General features: G+C 38.9%; 1 protein-coding gene across 3 annotated transcripts in view; it reads right to left on the bottom strand.

The window, feature by feature from the left end:
- LOC121508445 (LIM and calponin homology domains-containing protein 1-like) overlaps positions 1–15317 on the bottom strand; it is a 51104-nt gene extending 35787 nt beyond the window's left edge. For all 3 annotated transcript variants that reach the window (XM_041785308.1, XM_041785309.1, XM_041785307.1), the window contains exon 1: positions 14899–15317. In XM_041785308.1, the coding sequence (XP_041641242.1) occupies positions 14899–15015 (117 nt within the window). In that variant the 5' untranslated portion in view covers positions 15016–15317. The remainder of the gene's footprint in view (positions 1–14898) is intronic.
- Between the last annotated feature and the right edge of the window lie 2069 nt (positions 15318–17386).

Genomic DNA, 17386 nt, shown 5'->3' on the forward strand with positions numbered 1-17386 from the left:
CATTAGAGTGAAACATTATTAAAAGGAAGTAAGAAATCCCAAAAGGCCTTTGAGAGGTCTCCCCTCTGAAAATAACTAGTTATTCTGAGCAGCAATGTAGGTTACATGAAAAGAAGAATTATAATGTAGAGTTGTATATCTACAAGACACAAAAAGTGGCAGACTGGCCACCTAGAATTTGGACAAATGGCAGAAGAGTCCCCCAGCTATAGTCTGTTTGGGATGTTTGGAATGGCTCAACCTTTTGCTGACAAAAATAATCATAAAACATACATAAAAATGTTTATAATACATATCATCTTATTTTTTAAATTAAATAAGGCTGATGAAACCAAAAACGTACACATATATTCATGCCGTAGTATATTTGTTTCTGATTTTAAAATAAAGACAGTTATTTGGCTTTTGTTTTGAAATACAATAATCAAATTGATACAAGCTGGTGTTCATTTTGATGGTTGAAAACAGATGAGCAAAAGCTTAAAACGATTGTTTTATATCTAAAAAATCAAACTGACTAGAAGATGGACATGATCAAAGTAGAAATGCATGATATAATTTGCAAGATATCAGTAATGGCAGATAATAACTAAATTCAACATGAGTTACAGCTATCAACAGATACAGATATGTCTGCCACTATTTACAGCTGGTAAATAAGCCATATATTGACAGAACATACAAATAGGTTTGCACAGTTTAAAGCCAAATCATCAGCCTACTATTTCTTATTTCCAAAATTTAATTTTTCAATCCAAAAACCATTGATATTTTTTATTTTGAAAATGCATCCAAAAGAAATTTATAAGTTTGCTGCTCCAAACACAGAAAAGCTATTAAGTCTCAAAGTCTATTTTGAGTCTGTTTTGATTTCTTAAACACAGGGTTGGGTTGCAAATCCCAGGGCCCCTTTTCCTTCAATCCAAGTCCATCACTGGACACTAGGCATTTCAATAAGATCCCAAATGTGTCACAAGTATATGATAAATTGTGGAGATGAAAACAGCTTGCTCCAAAGAGATGGTGTATTTTAATTTGTTTTGATTTAGGAAAGACTGAAAAATGGAGGATGAATGTCCTTAGCTAACCTGACAGGCCAGATATATTTCACATTCATCTGGGAAAGCTCCCATACAAAGTGCTTCATGACTGACTTACAATACATCTAAAATCCACTGGCAACTTTCATAAACTCATGCAGAAGCAGGTTAGGAGAAGAGCAGAAACATCTTCCTCATCTCATTCTACTTAGATCATGCTGATTGGTCAGGTCTGTCCTCAGATCAGGCACAAATGTTTCAGATTGGAGCTTTGCAGGATGGATTTGCCTGATGACAGACATGGAATCTGGCCAATCCATCTGCTTTGCAAGGGTAGTCCTTGGTCTTTCTCTGGTAATCTGAGTAATCTGTGATAACATGTTTGAGTCATGCTGCTTTATTACATCTGTCTTTGAACACTCTTTCCTCCTGGTGATAATTATGATTTTTTTTCCTCTTTTTTTATGTACAGTATTCACATGTACCACATGTATGACAGGAATACACACACCATCGCACACGTTCAAACACACAGTGCATCTGCAGCTAAAAAACCAGCCTATTGTTTTTTTGTTATATAAGTGATGGCCAGATGTTTCCCATTGGCATCTTTTGCTTTTTTCTTGTCTTTCATCAATCTGTTCACAGACATGCACATGCAGACACAAATGTGCACAAACAGCACATGCATGCTGGCGTATGTTGTGTTTATTAAGGTTTGTCTTCAGGTCTTTGAAAGATTTACAGCGTGGTCATACATAATTCACTGACTAAGGAGAGAGCAGTCTGAGTGAGAGCAGGACGGCTGTGTGTTTGTGTAGGCTGGGATGTGTGTGTGGGATCCAGGACACAGACACACAGTGGGCAGCTTTTGGGGGTGGTTAACTACTGGTTACGTGTGCAATGTTGAAACCGAAGCAGCAATTAGACATAGTGACAGAAGTGAGAGTGCAGGTTTCGGTTTAACATCCAGACACAGGACAAAAAGTCTGTCATAATTGTGTTAAAAGAGAGACAGAGAGAATGTGCATGTGCTAAGTGAGCATTAATGTCTGCTACAAAAACTAAGCCAGGGGCCTTGGGGGTATTTCAGCGCCAGCAACAGTAATTCGAGCCTCCCTGGCTGCCTCTCAGTCCTCATGGTGGGTTGCCCGCCTCAGTGTGAGTGAATGGCAGCAGCAGATCTCCATTTAAACCCTGAGGTGAGACTGTGTGTAGGGGGGTCGCAGAAGAGAAGCTCAGGAAGTAGGCCAAAGACCACTTCAGTTTTATTTTAACTACTGTGAGAATATGGACAGAATTACAGGATTAAATAGTCTGAAATTCATGGAAGAGGAACATATGCGGTACATAAAGAGTGTGGTCTTATTTCTAATAAGCACCTCATGTGGTGTTGTGCAGTAAAGCCGCAGGATTTTACTGGCCAGGATTAAAATAGGATGATAATAAGAAGCTTTACAGTCATTTTTCCTCTTTGTATGCTGGGACTTATTCCTGAAGGTTCAAACTAGAGTGCTGAAGGTTTATGCGGCTGCAAATAGGCATGGGAAAATTTAAATGTCTGGTCAGTTATTCTGGAAAACAATGTTTTCCTCTTGGTATTCTGATAATCATAATATTCTTGTTGTAAAGATTTATTTGAATGCTTTCATGCTTTTATTGAGTAGACACGTCAGCAGGAAACAGAGGAGAGAAAGTGATGTCTTTTGTGACCTCCTGATGAGTCGTCGATGCTCTTGGAGTAAATTTTGGAGGCTTTCAGGAAGGTTTACCACTGTTCTAGGTTTTCTCCATTTCTGGTTAATGGCTCTCACTGCGCTTTTCTGGAATTTCAAAGCCTTATAAATGGCTTTGTGACACTTTCCAGACTGATAGATGTCAGTGACTTTGTTTCTCATCTGTTCTTGAATTTCTTCAGAGCATGCTGCTAAGATCTTCTAGCCTGCTTTCCTTTGTTTGACAAGTTCTTTTTAAGTAATTTCTTGATTCAAGAGGGTTGGCAGTAATCAGGCCTGAATGTGGCTAGTAAAATTGGGGAGTGGGGGCATATTTTTCACAAAGGGCCAGGTAGGTCTGGATGGCTTTTTTCATTAATAAATGAAATTATAATTTAAAAACTGCATTTTGTATTTACTCAGGTTATCTTGTCTAGTACTAATGATGTGAAGCATTTCAGTGTGACAAATACGCAATAAATAAATAAATGAATGAATAAAGTGTCTCCAGTAAAGCCAGCTGAAGGAGATGTGGAGGGTTAGCGCACCAGTGTGATAAACACATCCTTGAGAAAGACTGGTGTTATAATTTGTGGTGTTGCAGAAGCATTAGCCTTGTTATAATGCTATCATGAGCTGCAGGCACTCTGCACTCTAATGGTCATGTGACCTACAGAGAGGAGGTAAGCAGAAAAAATAACCCAGAGAAGAGGAGAGAAACAAGCAAAGATGGAGACATAATCCAGATTGAGGAAGAGTTTAATCTGGATCAGAGTTATTATCCAGAGAGACTCGAGACTACACAACATCAGACTCTTCAGCTGTTGACGATTGCTTCTTCAAGTGGTTCCAACATTCACACCAGGCTAAATGAGTATATGTCACATATAATCACATGAATATGAATCAAAGAGGGGGTGAAACATTTTGGATTATTATTTTGATATAAATTACTTTAGTATTTCTCATTGAAGTTACAATATACCATTATATCTAGCCATCAAACTATTATGTGATTTATCCATGGAGGATGTTTGAGTTATGTTATATCTCTATTTAGATATTCACATATGATAAAATAATCCTTGTTGCTGCATCACAAGACAGCAAGGAGGCGAACACAAGTCAGATTCAAAATAGAATGGATAATTAAAGATGAAGAGTCATAAAATAAAATAAAATGAAATGAAATGAAATAAAATAAAATAAAATAAAATAAAATAAAATAAAATAAAATAAAATAAAATAGTTATAATGCAGAATAAAGTGTTGGTTAAGTCCAAATAAGACATTCCGTGGAGTAAATGGCAAACAACAATGGCAAGTGATGATATGAAGTGGCATGGTGTTATATCAAGAAAGAGCAGTGTAACAGTGTAACCACTGAAGGGTTTTGATGAATCAAGAAAGATGTTAGATATGAAGTATAATCTAAAGTGCAAGAAAATGCAAGTAAAATAATACAATAACATTAAGGTTAATACAGTATTTTGGGACTTAAGTAAGTGTAGTATATCATGAAGTAATTATAGGCACAGAGTCAGTATGAAGTAAAAAAAAAAAAATCCAATGAATCAGACCGTCATGAGGTCATGCAAATGAGAGTGTTTGGCTGAAAAGGTGCTGACAAGGGATGGGTGGGTGGTGGGTGATGAGTGCAATGACAGACTGTATCTTCTAGTGCTGCTTCCAACCAGATGGAAGTGTTCAGTTTTACACCTGGGTGGTATGATGCAATGGCTAAATGAGCTGCCTATCTGCCATGGCTCCTTGTGGAGAGTGTAATAGGGATTATCTAAGATGTATGTATGTATGTATGTATGTATGTATGTATGTATGTATGTATGTATGTATGTGTAGGGGCTGCTCAGTAATGGCAAAAATCAGAGTCACAATTATTTTGATTGATATTGAAATCACAATTATCAAACACAATCAAGGATGCACAAATGCATCATCGTAATCAGCTGACATCGGCCCTGTTAACAAAATTGACCATTGGCCAAATTTTTTTTTTAAAGGTTTATTTGGGCATTTTTGTGCCTGTCTTTGATAGAGAAGGATAGTGGATAGAGTCGGAAACAGGGATGAGAGCGGGGGAAAGACATGCGGTAAAGGGCGTCAGACCAGATTTGAACCCGGGCCGTCTGTGTACATGGGGTGCGCCTTACCACTTGGCCACCTGTGCCCCATTGGCCAACTTATGCGGCATTAACAGATATTAGTTGTCAGTGCTTATCTGTTGTGTTCAATCAGTTTTACACTGGAATATGGTACAGTATGTCCAGCAGCTCAATCCAACAAGATATTTTACAGGGCAGAAAAAGTGACCTGATGACAAACGAATGATTAAATGTGAGACAAAATGTTACATACTAGAAGTGTTACACCAAAAGAATCATTATCAAAAACACCAGTACCTGTAGTGGTATTGGCTAAATTGTCATTTTAAACACCAGTATCCGTATCGGCCCTAAATTTAAAATCAGTGCATCTCTAAATTAAAACCAAAGTGGTCATGAATGACAGCAGTAGCTCAGTCTGGAAGGAATTGTGCTGGAAGGAATTGGGCTAGAATCGGAGGGTCACCAGTTCGAGTCCTGGTTGGACTTTGACCTGGTAACCTGGTAGAAGTGCAAGTGCCTTGAGCAAGGCACTGAACCCCCAACAGCTGGGTGGAAAGAGAATCTTAATTGCCCAAAACTTACACAATGATTATGAATAAAATAAGAGTGAGTGCATTCAACATCACACTAAGTCCTGCAGATGCATGATTTACACACTAGACTGCAATCTGTTTGTATAAACTGGCAAATGAATCTCTGAAGGAGTTTTTAAAAAAGGTTGGTTACAGATAAGGACAACTTCAAGGTAACAGAATACAACTAAGAGCTAAGAACCCTTCAATATGCTTTTCTTTAATATGTCTGCCATATTCATTAATAGCAGATGTTTAATAAGATATGATGGAGTAGCCACCACTTATCTCTTGTACCTAAAGTATTCTGTCATTTTCATCTAACTCTGACAAGAGAGAGGAATAATAACATTTTATATCAGCTGAAGCTACCTCAGTTGTTTACAAGAATATTTCGCCGGCTTACAGATAAATGTAGTAGACAGTTGTGACTGTATCAACCTCAATCAGACAGGATTGAATTTTTTCATAAGAGGAGGGGCACCAGACACATCTGCCATGGGAAAAAACAGCTTACAGATTTGTCTGGTTCCCACACTATATTTAAGTACAAAGAGTGGAAAATGAGGTGAACTATTTAACTCAATATTAGTCTGATTGCAACAACGTTTAAGTGTACTTTTTATCCTGCAGTGTAGTTAAGAGCACATGGTTCAATGTTCAAGTCACACAAAATATTCACTATTATTACAAAGCTGTCCACAAATGTGTGCAGCCTTACAGAATATGCAACATGATCTTTTTGTCTGCAGCAGTGAGCAGCTTTGCAAAAACTTTACATAGTCACTGAGGCATGATGGACATCTCTGCCAAAAGCGAGTGTAAGTCATCATTATTTCACATTCTTTCATACAGTATTTGATGCATGGAAAACAAATGAATCCTTGCTTTCACACTCTCTCTCTCCTGTGCAGACACAGCTGGCTGTCTGGGACCATTGGAGTTAATCTGCCCAGGACAGCTGTGACATCTGGTGCACGCACACACAAAAAACACACACACTTGTTAAGTCAGACGTATACTTTCATTATTCCCACTGTGACAGATCTTAACTCCTGTTACGCAGCGTACGTGGGTGACAGCAGAGGTTAAACGCTTCCACTAAAGTTAACTTTGTTTCCTCTAAGCCTGTACAACTTTAACCTACTCAGTGCCACAACTAGCAGGCTTAAAGCACCTCCTACAGTGTGCAGCAGCTTTGAGACTGTCTAATCCTGCCTTGTCTCGTCTATAAACAGATAGAAAGGTTCTCTTTGTGGCAGTCTAATTTCCTGCCTAGGTCATGTGGTGATATATAGCCCAGTGCTCTACTGCCCTCCCTGGAAACAGTGACACCTGAGAGCCTTTCCATGTTATGTTCCCATAGTGACCAATGTCACCCAACCGGGGCGTGTCTGAGGAGTTTGTGAGCAGATTCATGCATAGCTGATTGGCATGTGTGTGTGTGTGTGTGTGTGTGGGCACACGTTTTGCATACTCTTACAGACAAGGCAAACATACGCACAGACAGAAAATGCAGCATGGAGCATGGGGTCAAGGTGCCAAGGGTTAAACCTGAATCATCCCCACCTGTGAGAGGGTGTAAATACACCACTAGGAATAGAGTGAGTCTGACTGGTCTGAAAATAACTGGAGAATTAGGAGGCTGGAAGACGACAAAGTAAGAACAACATTTAGCAAGGAGCCTGCAAGAGGGATTAAAAGTGAGAGGCCAGCATTACCTTAACTGTTTATGCTCAAAACAAAGTGTGTGAGAGGAATAAAGTCCTGAATACCATATGAATTTAAGTTAAAAAGGTGTGTTAAGCAACTAGTTTAGCAGGAAACAGTTTGAATATTAAATTAATGCAAATGACAGGAGTGTTAATAAATGTGGCTGTTCAACAAGAATTTTCTTTCCCTAAAATGAAGACCCAAGCTCTTTTTTTCATTAGTGGATTATAACAATAACATCAATTAGAATATGTAAAATTATTTGGAATTCGCAATATCACACAAAAAGTAGGGATGTTGTACTGAACATCAAATCGACTGTGATTAGGGATGAGCAATGGTACCATTACATCTGATATCTACCATACTGCATTACAACATAGATTTTGTTGCTTCATTTGCTGCTTCATTGCTTCATTGTCCTGCCACCCTGACGTGATCCCATGCTACTCCAAATAAAAGGCACAAACAACATTATGGAACTTGTATCTTTTTGAAACATATCTTGAATCACTTACGTCACCCACTGCCTTAAACAAACTTTTTTGGCCTTTTTAAAGGTATTGATTCAGGCACTGTTTAGGCACTAGCACAGTTTAAAGTACAGATTTAGCACCAGTATTGGGAAAAACTCAAACAATGCCCAACTCTAACTGTGACTCATTGATAGGCACAAGGTTGCTGATCTCCGATCCATCCATCTATCTATCCATTTTCTGATGCTTATCCAGGGCCAGCTTGCATGGTGGCAGACACCACGTCAGCTGACCCAGACCTCCCTCTCTCCAGTGATGTTATAGCACATCCTTGGCTATCCAGAGTTTTTACCGGACCAAAAAGGATATATCTTGTAGTCCTGGGTCTACCCTGGAGCTCCCCCCAGCTGGGTATGCCCGGAAAAGCTCGAAAGAAAGACGACCAGGAAGCATCCCAATCAGGTAGTTTAACTACTTCAACTAGCTTCTTTCGACCACCCTCTAGATATCAAAGCTTTTCATATCATCTCTAATGCCTAGTTTATACTTCTGTGTCTAGTTTTAGCTTCACAGAAGTGGGCTACTTTGTCGTGAGCACTACATACTTGAACGCTGGTATGTCTGCATTGCTCTGCAATGCCCTGCCAAAATGCTACTAGGCAGTGCAACTTTTTATGCCAGTTTCTGGTCCTGTCCCAACATTACCTGCTAGTTAGTTTGTACAGGAAGCCACAGCAAATGAAATCGAGCATAATGTGGTGGAGTTTGAGTTGAAAAACATTGAGCAGCCGTTGATTATACTGCAGTTGTTGCAAAGAAGAAGAAAAGACAGGTAACATTAGAGAAGACGGAAATCATGATTGCTGAATTAGCTGAGGGGGACATTTTTGCACTTGTTTGCCCACTGAGAGAGAGAGACAGCAGAGGGAATTCACATTGGATGTCAGCAAGTAGATTTGTCTAGCTGTTTCATCATTTGTAACCATTTATCTCACTTCAGAGTGCATTTGCTTGATTGGAGACAATGCCAGGTCGGCAGTCACCCAGAACTACCCAGCAAACTAATCACAGCGCTTGCGGTCTGCACCGTTTTGTAGCAATGTTACATTAGGAGGAGGTTCATGTCACAGAGCTACAGTGTAAGCTATGGTGTAGATTCACTACCATAGCATAAATCAGGTTAAAGGCTGAGTCCAGCCACCCTTTGGAGGAAAGTCATTTCAACTGCTTGTATACGCAATCTCATTCTTTGAGTGTCTACCCAAAGCTCATGAACATAGGTCAGGGGTGGAATGTAGATCGACTGGTAAATTGAAAGCTTTGCTTTTCGGCTCAGTTACCCATTTCCCAACACCTGCAACACTGCAGATGCTACACCAATCTCTATTCTACCTTCACTCTTGAACAAGACCCAGAGACGCTTGAACTCCTTCTCTTGAGGCAGGGACTTGCCTTCCCAGAGGGAGCAATTCAACACTGCAGGCCTGGAGGTGAAGATGTCACAGCAGTGCTGATAATCAGGACAACACCTCAACTTTGAGTGTGATATTGCTGTCGTACAACAGTTCAACTTTCAAATAGCATAAAAAAAGGGAAATGTTAGAAAGAAACATTCACCAACAACACTGGATTGCACAGCTATACGTACGTTCAAATGAGCCCTTGATAAATGTAAATCTAATAAAAACTGAGTTTACTGACTAAAGATTAAAGTATTGCACCAGATGGGAGAGTTCCAACAAAAGCAGAAGTTACAAATTTAATCTTACACCTGGCTTGAAGTAGGTGTAAAGTCCTCCATACAATAAGGTTGTCATGGTTTATCTTTTTGAATTGTAGGTTAACTTTGAGGATGAGGAAAAGCAGAGGGTTTTTACCAGCTGTTTGGAGTCAGCAACCTCAGAAGTTTATGGTGACTTTGGTCTGTACTCTAGCTTTTGTTTTCCATAAGCAGAGATAACATCATCCGCCCAAAATAAAGTACTGTTAAGTAATCTTGTGTTTTAGTTGAAGATTTCACCACTCGATGCCATTGTTATCTAAAACTAGCTGTAGATTAAGGATGAAGACTTCAGTTAGTACCTTATAATAATGCTTTTTCTATTTTTACATTTTTGTTGATTGATGTCAGACAACTGGAGTTCCTGTCAGTCTTCAGTCTGTTTGGGAGCAATTAGGCATGAGAGACAGAGCAGTAACAAACACTGCATTAATAAAAATGCTTTCACTTATGGGTCACATGAGGTATAAACATAATTTCTGCAGCAATAGTTTGGTTAGTTTGGATATATTGTACTAGTTAAGATGAACCTCACATCTCCTTGGTGCGACCAAACAAGGACACGGCTTAAGTAACATTATTTTCAATGTAGGGATTTTATATAACCCAAACATCAGACAGAATTTACAGAGAGCTAGTGTGACAGGCCACAGATTATTATCTACCCCTTAGCTTCACTGACACTGAAGTCGGAGCAAGAAACTAAAAGATTCTACTGCGTTGTTCCACTGGTCCATTAATTTGTTTTAGAATTTATCTCTATGTTTTCATATATCATTCATCAGAAAAACTATGGACTGTTGTATGATTTCGATGTCTTAGTTTGACATCAACTGTCTGCTAAAATGATAAGTGACCACTTATATAGTACCTCACTGAGGTAGGGTGATGCATATAGCGAAAAGTCTCAGTGATGATCTAGTGAATATAAGCTCTCACTGAATGCCTCTGGTTCAGCAACATTACTCGGCTGGAACTAACTGGCATAATGATGAATAAATTGTGTAGACTGATTTATGATTGGGTTTTTTATTGCTATGAAGGGAAAAATGCATCCTAAATAAGATAAAATAAAATAGGAAAATAGATTTTGTAATATTTTACTCTGGGTTTTGTGTCAGCAAATGTAATCCGTTGCAAGTGATATTCAGTTATCAGACATTTTCTGGTTGCAATCCATAGTCCAGTAGTATTCAGAGTAGTAATGGCCAGGCTGTCTGAAGTGGGATTTGGTTGCATGAGGAAATGGGGTCAATGTGGAAAGCAAACATCTGAGTGCATTTTCCGTATTTTTGTTTCAGAACCCTACAGCTATTGTCAGCTTAGCTCAAGCTAAATATATCTTTTAAGAAAAAAAAATCTGCATATATCAAATTAATTTTTAATCTTTCCTTCTAACTTCTACAGCATTCTAATGTCTCAAGTTCCCGTTCGGACGCTAAACAATGACTAGAACATGGAAGTTGAAGTTTTGGCCCATATATCTTTCTTTTGTCTGTTTGCTGTATTTTGTTTCAGAGGTTTGTAATAATATGCTTCAAGCCCCAAAACCATGCTACTGAATAGCATGTTCTGACCAATACTGAACTTAAGTATCAGATTCTCACCAGTTTTACCTATTTATAGAGGTCATAAAAGGTTATATATTTCTTTAAGATGTCTCATACAAAATCTTATCGATGATATCATTCTTTTAATTTTAATGTGTAAAATCGTTCCACTTTATTTTGGGGGGTTTTGACTCATAAGGCACAAGGATTAAGACAATTAAAATCTGAACATTTTGTTCACTGAAGGGATAACCATGGAAGTTTGGTGGGAAATTATCTGCACACTCGTATCCCTAAAGCCACAGAAATGGGTCATTACTCTTCACAGAAATAGATATTTAATAAAGGCTTATCCTTTTGATTTGTCTTGAACTGTATGTGGGACACTGACAGATCCTAACTGGGTGGAGGGGAGATGAATGATCTACTTTTGTGGCCTCTGACAGTCTGAAAGTAATCATGCAGGAAAGATGTCGCCCATGGAGAACCATTTCAATTTGCTACATTCAGACAGACAAATAGAACGACTGGCAGACAGATAGAAACTAGAAACGTGTTTGGGGGAACAATCAAAGGGATTATGTTTGATGAAATACAATGCTTTGGCAATTTTAAAATACAACAGCTTTACAGGGAATCTTACTTAAACTTCCTCAGCTCACATTGAGCTGTGTCCAATTTACGTCATTTAACTGGCAACCCTTGTGTGCTGATCCCCAGATTGGAAACTACTGGGCCTGTACTTCTAAAATCTGATTGAGCCCATGCTTTGTTTGATAAGAAAAATACTAGGAGCCCATTGAAATACAGGGCGTTGTAAGCTTTACGACTCCTTGGTAAAAAAATGCTCACTGACCTTCTATAATCAATCTTAAGTCATTTTAGAGGGTGTATTGTTATGTTTGTATTGTTTGAGCCTGTTTGAAGTCATCCTTGTTCTTTAAAGAGATCCTATCATACAAATAATAGGCACATCATACTGATAGCTTATCAGGTGTTAGCTGTAATGTTAACCCGCATAGCTGTCAAATATGGTAGCCCTAAGCAGACAAATATGCATGCAGTTTATTTCAATAATCCGTTCTGTGATGAGTAGCAAATTCCTGTTTTTTCCTTGGATCTCGACTTAATTATCTTGGATAATAAAACTGTTTTCCCACATCACAAGAAATTAAATTCTCAAGATCTTAAGAACATGTTCTGTGTTGTTTTGCATCAAACACAGAGTCAAATTCCTTTTATGTGAAAATGCACATGGCAATAAAACTAGACTCTTGTTCGGACATTAACCTATTATCATGGAAACAAAAAACTCTGTGCCTCCTAGAGTGGTGGTGGGCCCTGGGGCTATTGCAGGTGGGCCACAGGAATTATCATAAAATATTTAATAACATGTCAAAATAATTGTATACGTCCAAGAACTAACATAACACAGCCACAAGATGTAACCTACACACCAGAATCATCGGTGTTAATTCCATTCCCATAGTGTTAAATATAATCCTCCTGAGTTCATATAATTCTCATAGGTTCTGTGTTACATTTACACTTTTGAAAGTGTTAGTATTTTTATTCTCTTATGGTGTTCATTTTTAACACTCAGCGATATTGACAACATTGTGCTAGTTTCTGCATGTTAATTGAATGTTAAATTGAGTATTTGCAGCATTTATTACCACATTGCAATGCCTTTTCATTTTCATTTGACTTTACCACATCATGTTGATCCCCTGTGAGAAGATAAGGTCTCCTCAGGCATGAATAAAGTAGAAAGACAAACTTAAAGCCAGATTATGCTCTTCTTAAAGAATCAGATGTGAAATCACCAACCCAGTGGATAACTTCACTCATGGTGCAAAAGCATCTTGCATCAAAAAATACAACAATACTCCAGAGACATGAGCTAAGGAATCCCAACGGTGATCACAGTACAACAGGCAACATCCTAACACATGTAAACACATTTAAACAAATCTGATACACATGTAAAAACTCCTCCTGAGGGCATGATGGGAAAACTACACCCAGATATCCCCCAGGTTTGAACTGGCAGTGGGCTGAGCTAAGATCAATTGCTACAGAGTTTAATTAACACTGATGGATCAACACTATCAAACAACTCTAACACTGAGGGTTGTTTAACTCAGAATGGAGCTATTATCACACTTTGGGAGTTAAAATCCAAAATGTTAAACACTGGGATATCAACACTCCATTTTTTTCTGTGTATGTGTCACAATTTGAACATTTATTTTGTCTGATGTACAGAGTGGGTGTCATGGTTTGACTGATGCTGAATTAACTATTGAAGCTCCATTTAACACGCTACTATGCTGCATTACTGTCACTAGAAAGGGTTTATGGAGTCATAGTGTACATAATAAGAGATTAGTATCAGAAAATAAATCAAAGATGACTTTGCAGGTGCCTGTTTAAATAAAATAAATACTGGTGGCTTGCTGATTGTACTTAATGACTACACCAACACTTTCTTTTAAAACAGTGGTTCCTCTTCTTACTTGGGGGTCACAAGAGTGTGCCTAGAAAGAAAGTTATTGCAAAAACAATGATGTGCAGAAGCCCTACGCTGACACAAATCCAAACTTTTTATTTTGCTCAGTTGTTCTGTAATAACAAGTACATTTCAGTCTTTTTCTCAAGATTTCAACCAATTCATCTCATTTTCTAGGGTAATAAAGCTGATTTTTCTAAGCTGATTAGACAATTTCTCTAGAAAATGCAAACATTTTCATGCTATCATAAGAAAGGGGAGTAAAATATGCTTTTTCAAACATGTTTGCATTGTCCAGTGTCTTTGTTCAGTCGTATTTTATTCCATCATAGTCCAAACTTCAGCATTTTTCAATAAAAACATTTGAGCGTTCTAATTTTCTTATGTTATGGTTGAATGAAGGTTTTTGTGGTCCCAAGAAGATTTTTAAGTCTTGAAATGGGCCTTAGCACACTGACGATGAGAAAGAGAGCTCTAAGCCTTGATCCAGGGAAAACAACAGGGAAAACTGAGTATGATGTATGGCCATATAGGGCTTCCATAGCTCAGTTAAATCTATCTACCCATGTTTTTTGTTAATCTTCAGTTTGACAGTAACTGTCCTGTTTCTGGGACAAACTGCACAGATTGTAAGAGTGAGAAAACACAGCCTGGGAATAAACTGTGAGCCAAACCGTTCACATCTGAGATGGTTTTTGTTGTGCATCCAATCCTTTCTACCCCAAATCTGAGAGTGTGGCTGGCAGGTAGCTGGGCTAAAGTCAGGACAAGCACTGCGATGACAGGACCAAAAAATAGGTCATAATGCAGCTCTCCGCGGGCGGATAGTGATTCACCACTCAGGCTTATGGAGAGAGGCGTTTTTAGCTGGCCAGATGATGGTGGAAGCGATGCAGAAAACCTCCAACGATAATCTCATCCGATGCGATCAAGTGCTGGTACAGTGCAGCATCTCGTGCGTGACTACTGGCCGGGTTTCACATAACCATGGTAACCGGGGTCCTCTCGCGCCTGAAATTAGGGGGCGTTCCTGCTGCTAGCAAGTAGAAAACGGGCTCTTCAAACGGTTGACAAACGGTCAACAAACGGTAAACAAACGGCCACTCTGAGGAACTCTTTCATGTTTGTCGCAGTTTTCCAACTTATTCAGAGTTAAATGTTTAATACAGAGCTGGGTTGCGTGTTAAATGTCACTAAGAGCCACACATGGGTAAAAGTTAACTCAAACGTTCACAGCAGCAGTTGTCCCACAGGGTAACGTGATACTGCATCATGCCCACAACAGGTGACGGTGCACCGGTGCTGTAGTGCTACTTATTTATACCCACGGTCACTCTGTGGCTGTATGACAGTATGGCCCATTTCTGTGCTGCAGCAGCAGGCCCATGAGCCTCTCTCTGGACGGTCAACTTACCTCTATCCATTTCTGTGCCTCCTGACAGGCTGGTTCGGGATGGTTCGGCTCCAACCGCTCCGACTCGTCCCGCGTTGGGGCATTTGGGACATCTCGACCTGCAACGGGGCTTGCCATCTCCGTGGTCGGCCGTTCAACGAGGACCAGGGAGTCTGTGGGACGGTGATGATACGGTGATAAGATGTGAGGTGGTGCTCCCCTCCCCGCTCTGACAGTCCGTTATATCCTCCTCGTTAGCTATCAGTAACTCCAGTCTCATTCAGTCGGTCGCGTCGCCTCCTCGTGCTCCCCGCGAGCCCTCCTCGAGCTGTGACACGGTGATGGAGAAAAAAACACGTCTCTCGCGACCCCGACGCTGCAACACGAGCCAGGCGCTAAAAATAACAGGTCTTGTACGCCGCTGAAACTGCGCGAGGCTGACGCTGCTGTCCTCAGCCACCGCAGCTGCCGCGCAATTTAGGAAGCGTGAACGCGCAGGCAGGAATCTATGCGGGGGAGGTCTAGAGAGATAGAAAGAGATAGAAGAGAGAGAGAGAGAGAGAGGTGGGGGCTTTCAATGGATGTCCCGTTATTTCACAGTTCGCTGGCTAATTGATGAGATTTGCCTCAGGCTTACCTGAACTAAAAGGAGTACGATGAGCTACATGTCAATAGGTTATTTTTACGCAGTATGGGTCAATGAAATAGCCTGCAGTGTTAGATACAGCCTACATTTAACTCAAGGACTGAATAATTGGCAATAAGCAGTTTAAAAGGCCCTGCGAGGCGTTCTAGTTGGTTATGAAACATTCTAAAATTACCAGATACTGCTACATGAAATACAAAAGCAAACAAGACCATCAGCAAAAACATTTACAGTTTCTATTTAGTAAATTTAATGTCTGAAGCTGCCACCTGGTCTGTGTCAAGAGGAACATTAGCAGCATACTGTCTAAGTTTGTGTACATTTACTTTTACTGTTAAAAGAATGTAGGTTTTTTGTAACAACACACTTCTACACATAAAAGGCACAATTAGCTAAGACATAAGAGGTACCACTTTGTCCATTAGGGGGCACCAAAATCAATACACAATCAAAGTTAACAGGTGCTTTAAAATCTTTCAAAATATGTAATTGTAAATGTAAATGTAGCAATTATAAACTATTTTTTAAAAACTTCATCATAAATTGTTTATCGTTAATTATGGTATCTTGTAAACCAACTTATAAACTGACTCATGTAAGTAGAACCCCATGGCTATCAGCCCTAACCATAAAACTAACCCTAAGTTTTGTACCACACATCAAAAGTCACTTTATCTTCACCAAATATCAGATTTCCCTACTAATCAAGAGCTCCATGGTCACCAAAGCTGATTTTTTCATAACCATTGCATATTAGCATAAAGATATGCTTTACTTTAGCAAAATTAAATGTTTATAATGGCTATTCTAATGTTTTTGTGAAGGGACTTAGTGCCAAAATTAAAGTCACAATACTTACCTGAAGTCCATTTTATGCTAAAATGGTGAAAAATGTTGAATTTAGTTGTGTTCCATTCAGTGTGGTCAGAATTCATAATCATTAATTACAAGGGTGAAAAATGTGACTAAAAATGTGTGTTTATTAATTGCACCCTGATACCATCATAGGTGGCTAAAGTAGCTTTGAAACTTCAATTGGAACACATGCATACATTCTCTGTGCTCTTATTTTTTTAAATATAATTTTATGGATAAAATCCATATTCAAGGACAATATGTCCGTAGTCTCTTGTTTCAAAAGCTTGTAGAGAGTTTTGAGAAACATGTCCTTTCTGATTGTTTTATCACTACTGTCTTTAAATCAACCAGTTACACAATCTTTCTGAAATTATCAACACATGCGATTAATAGCAATTAAGTATTTACAAAGCCTATAATTAACTTGATCAATTTTAACTCAACTGAAAGCACTGGATTCATTCAATCCCACTAAAAAGATGGCATGATAAACTTGAGGTAGGGTTTAATAGGCAATATGTGCTACTATACAGGCCTGTTAGCCATTTTGGCTGTTGCGTGAGCTCCTTATGTAATAGACTTAAAGACAACATGGCATTTATTCAAACCTCTGTTGGATAAATGCTAAATCTCTCTTACTCTAGGCATTTGTTAATCTTCAAATAATTCCCTTTAGTAAATCAGCCAATAAAACATCTGAAACGTTCATGTTTTTCTAAATTTATCAAATACTAACCCTCTCAAAAAAGGCTAAACTTCTCTAATTGACCTCACTGTCCCATAAAAGCTATAACCCTGTCTTCATGTTCAATGTCTCAAACTAAAAAGAAAGCCTCTCTGAGTTTTCCTTTTCAGTGGTTGTTAACAATTGTTACACAGCACAAAATCAATAGCCTATCAACTCTCACAAACAGTATTTTATTTACAAACCAAAGAATGGCCTCAGTGATGTAAGTAATCAATGAGTTTGATAAGAGGTGTGTGCACAGTGGGGTTGTTACTCTT

This window comes from Cheilinus undulatus, linkage group 4 (genome assembly GCF_018320785.1).
Source record: "Cheilinus undulatus linkage group 4, ASM1832078v1, whole genome shotgun sequence".
Classification (NCBI taxonomy): Eukaryota; Metazoa; Chordata; class Actinopteri; order Labriformes; family Labridae; genus Cheilinus; species Cheilinus undulatus.